The sequence below is a fragment of the Bison bison genome, unplaced genomic scaffold (assembly GCF_000754665.1).
Source record: "Bison bison bison isolate TAMUID 2011002044 unplaced genomic scaffold, Bison_UMD1.0 scf7180017864203, whole genome shotgun sequence".
Taxonomy (NCBI): Eukaryota; Metazoa; Chordata; class Mammalia; order Artiodactyla; family Bovidae; genus Bison; species Bison bison.
The window spans coordinates 6,610,823-6,615,042 of NW_011494775.1; the positions used below are offsets into that span (position 1 = coordinate 6,610,823).

The following is a 4,220-nucleotide window of genomic DNA, read 5'->3' on the forward strand; positions in this document are numbered from 1 at the left end:
GCCCCACACCCCCATATCCGGCAGTTCCAGAGGCCTGCAGGAGAGGGCCGCAGCCTCGCGGCTTGACCTCGGCCTCCGCTGTGGGCCAGAGCTCGGATGGTACCGGATGAACCCGGAACATACAAGGAGAACGTAACACTCACCATCTTGCCGATTCTTCAGAAAGGCTTTTTCGTTCTGCGCCAGCGCAGTTATCGCGGGGTCTCAATGCCCCGCCCCCGGCCTGCGCGCGCAGGCGCTTCCGCTTCCGCTTTCCCAACAGGACGCGCGCCGTCTGCTGTCCGGAGGTCAGAACTCCGTCTCCGAAGAATAAAAGAGCCCCGCAGCCATGACAAACCTGGACCTCGAATTAAAAATCAGAGACAAGGATGTGTATAATCACAGCTATGGTTTTTCCAGAGTCATGTACGGATGTGCGAGTTGGACCATAAAGAAGGCTTACCGCCAGAGAATTGATGCTTTCGAATTGTGGTGCTAAAGAACACTCTTGAGAGTCCCTTGAACAGCAAGGAGATCAAACCAGTCAATCCTAAAGAAATCAACCGAATTGGAAGGACTGATGCTGAAGCTGAAACTCCAGTACTTTGGCTATCTGATGCGAAGAGCCCACTTCTTGGAAAAGCATCAGAATCCTGGGAAAGATTGCGGGCAGGAGAAGCGGGCAACAGAGGAGGAGATGATTGGATAGTACCATCAACTCGATGGACACGAATTTGAACAAACTCAGAAGACAGTGAAGGACAGGGAAGCCAGGCGTGCTGCAGTCTATGGGTTTGCAGAGTCGGACACGATTGAGTGACTGAACAACAGCTGCCCTCCACTGCTGGAACCCCCAGGCTGGAGCTGGCTGCCTAGTATATGGGAGCCCCTTCTTCAACTTGGGCACGTGACTCATCACTGCCCATTTTGAAAACTCATATTGTTGCTGCATAACCTCTATAATAAAACCCATGTTAAAAAGTGTTTACGGAGTGCCTGTTGGCAGGAGGCGCTGTCTGGGGTTCTGGCTGGCTCCATAGGGAGCACGGTCGAGGCATACCTGTAAGAGACAAGGTCATACAGATATCTGACCCAAGAGGGTGGGACACTGGCTTTGCACAGACGGTTAGAAATGGCATCCCTGATAAGGGCCTGCAAGCCTTTAACAGACAGAATTATATAAAGTAACAACTGTAACACTGCAGTGTTAGGTTTGCAACACATAGAGGGGTAATATAACAATACCAAGAACAGGACAAGAGACAAGAACTATATAGGGGTTCAGTTCAGTCGCTCAGTTGTGTCCGACTCTGTGACCCCATGAACCACAACACGCCAGGCGTACTTTGTCAATATTCAGTGGAACAGTGTCCATCCGAAGGTGATTCTGGTACACTAAGATGTATGTGGTTCCATGATGTCAGCAATTCCACTCCTGGGTGCACACCCCAAGGAACTGAAAGCAGGGACTCAAGCAGATTTGCACATGCCTGTTCACAGCAACATGATTGACAAGAGGTGGAAACAACTGGTGCCCATCCATGAATGATGGATAAACAATGTGGTTCGTTCACAGTGAAATATTATCCAGCCTTGAAAAGGAAGGATATTTTGACACCTGCTACAATGTGGATGGACCTGGAAGACATCAGTGTGAGAACCCAAACACTGGACAAATACTGCACTACTTCACTCAGAAGAGGTCCCTAGAGGACTCAAACCCATAGACACAAAGTAGATCGTGGGGGGCTGGGGCTGGAGGAGGGTGAGTGAGATTTCAGTTTGGGAAGATGAGGAAGTTCTAGAGATTATGGTGGGGATGGCTGCACAACGTGACTGGGTGCTTAATGCCACCGAGCTGTGTGTACTTAGAAATGGTTAAAAACGACCAATCTTAAATTTTGTCACAATAAAAAGCAACCAAACAGGTGCATATGGTACTCTAAAAACCTCAAAAACTACAATGAAAAAAAAAATCATTGAAAGAATTAAAATATTACACTAGAAAATATTCGTTTAATGCAAAAGAAAGCAGTAGTCTGAGGACTAAAAGAGATGTGACATGTAGAAGGGACAGGACGAGGGGCATTTTGGGTCTAGGGGAGAAGGTGCCTTTCTCCCCGGCTCTCTGAGCTGGTCTGTTGTTTGGGGCAGGGCTTTCTGGCTATTTGAGTTCATTACATTATCTCCAGTCCAGCACACTGGAGCCATCCAGACATTTTCAAATCACTTTCCCCCTAAAATCTTGCTTGTCATTTTTCCAGTGAAGTGACAGCCCCATCCTTTCACATGGCAGGGGGAACTCTGCAGGTGGGAGCTCGTCCCACCCCACCTCCCTGCCCCCAGGTTCCTGGCCCACCACCACGACCTTCAGCTCCATAAGGCTGTACCCAACCAGCCCTGAACTGGGAGTCCCACCAGCCCTGCCCACAGCCAATGCCTGGAAAGGTGAGCAGCCTGCCCGAAGCCACAGTCCAGGTGTCACCTCTGCAGGGGTGGAAGGGGCCTGGCAAGCCCCACCCAGATCTGTCTAAACTCCTCTTCCTCGGCACCCAGCAAGTGGCCAATGGACCCCAGTGCCCAAGGCCCCTCACAGGGGGTCTGCAGTTCTGAGCAGGCCCCCAACCCCAGGCTCCAGACCCCAAGACCCCCATACCTGCTGAGGAGGGCCCAGCTTCCTGCACGGGAAGGGGCTACTCCCAGCAGAGGGAAAGACGGACACAACGTGGGTTTCTAGTCCAAACGCACTTTCTTTATTCAAACTGGTCAGCGCGGATGCCCTGAAGCCCCGAGCACGGGAGATGGGCCAGCCTGGCCCCCTGGTTCTGGATGGCGGGTGGACACAGGCAGGCGCGGCCCCACAACGCTCCTGCAGATATGGCCAGGCACGCCAGTCGACAAAAGCAGAGAAGAAAACAAAAAACAAAACACACTCAGTAGATTTCTTCTTTATGCTCCCAGAGTTTCTGGACCAACAAGTCCCAACCCTCAAAGCCAGGAGCAAGGGACTAAAAACGCCCCTCACCTCCACCAGTGCCGACGGAAACCCTGTTTTAAATTAAAAAATAAGCAAGTATACATCGTAGAAAATTTCTCTTAAAAATCTCACAATTTGTAAATGTATATTTTTTTCTTTAACATAAAAGTTTACAATATACGGTAAAATAAAGGCTCAGGAAAATAATTTCAAAAAAAAAAAAAAAAGGAAGAAAAAGAAACCTGAAGTTTTGAATTAAAGCTGAAGAATTTTTTTTAAACCCTGTTGTTGAACCAGTGACTTTTTTTTTATTGTGCTGATGGGTTAGAGAAAGAAATATATTTAAAAACCTCAGTCCAGGTACCCACAGCCACCGCCAAAAGCCTCCCTCCCTCCCCCCACGGTCGAGTCGGTATTTCCACCAAGTTTGTGATTGTCACGAGTTCACAAGTTTGAATCCTGGTCTCAGCCGCCTGCCATCCGCAAGGAGGGGCTGCAGCTAGCGTCGATAGGGATGGAATCCTTGTACGTTGTGGTTCTGACCGCGTCCAAAGCCACTTCCGCCAGCGGGGGGACCCCCCGAGCCAGGCACTGAGGGGCCCCCGTAGGAGGGAGGCTGCTGGCTGGGGTCTGAGAAGCCCTGTCCGAAGCTGGCCAAGTCCTGTCCGTAACCTGCAGGGAAGAGCCCAGTGAGCTGGGGTGGGGCCTGGACCCAGTGGATGGAGGGACCCCCCCGGAGCCCTGCTGGGACCCAGGCAGCCATCTTCACAGAAAGGAGAGCAGCTCCGAGACCCCTTCCCCCACTTACTGCCCTGCCTCGGGGCTGGGGGCCTGCGGCGCACCCTCGCGGCTGGCGAGGCCTTCGAGCTTGGAAACACAAGACACCTGGCCAGACCTGGGGGACCACAGGCTCCTACAAGGTTTGTTCTCCAGTGGAACTCAGGGTGGACGTGGCAGATTCCAGGATTTGAAGAAACATTACAGATCAGGCTGAGCTGCAAAGCTTGGACCCCAACAGTGCTGCCCCTCCTTAGAGCAGGGCCAACCCGCCCCACGAGGCCCCCTGGGTCAGTGGTGCCGACCGTGGGGGCAGAGCTCCAGGGCCAGTGGGGTGGTGGCCAGTTGAGATCCTCACCCTGGCAAGGGCCCGTCCCCGAGGGCACCGCCGAGTCCACCCCCGCCCAGAACAGCAGAGGAGGTGCCGTCCGTGGCCCGGGCGCAGACAGGGGGGACCATGGAGGAGGAGGCACCACCTACCTAGGCC

General features: G+C 52.6%; 1 protein-coding gene across 1 annotated transcript in view; it reads right to left on the reverse strand.

Annotated features, from left to right (window-relative positions):
* Positions 1 to 2,709: 2,709 nt before the first annotated feature.
* The window catches only part of DAZAP1 (DAZ associated protein 1), a 13,128-nt gene continuing 11,617 nt past the window's right edge, over positions 2,710 to 4,220 (reverse strand). The window contains exon 12 of the mRNA XM_010844634.1: positions 2,710 to 3,628. Coding sequence (XP_010842936.1) covers positions 3,456 to 3,628 — 173 coding nt within the window. The 3' untranslated portion in view covers positions 2,710 to 3,455. The remainder of the gene's footprint in view (positions 3,629 to 4,220) is intronic.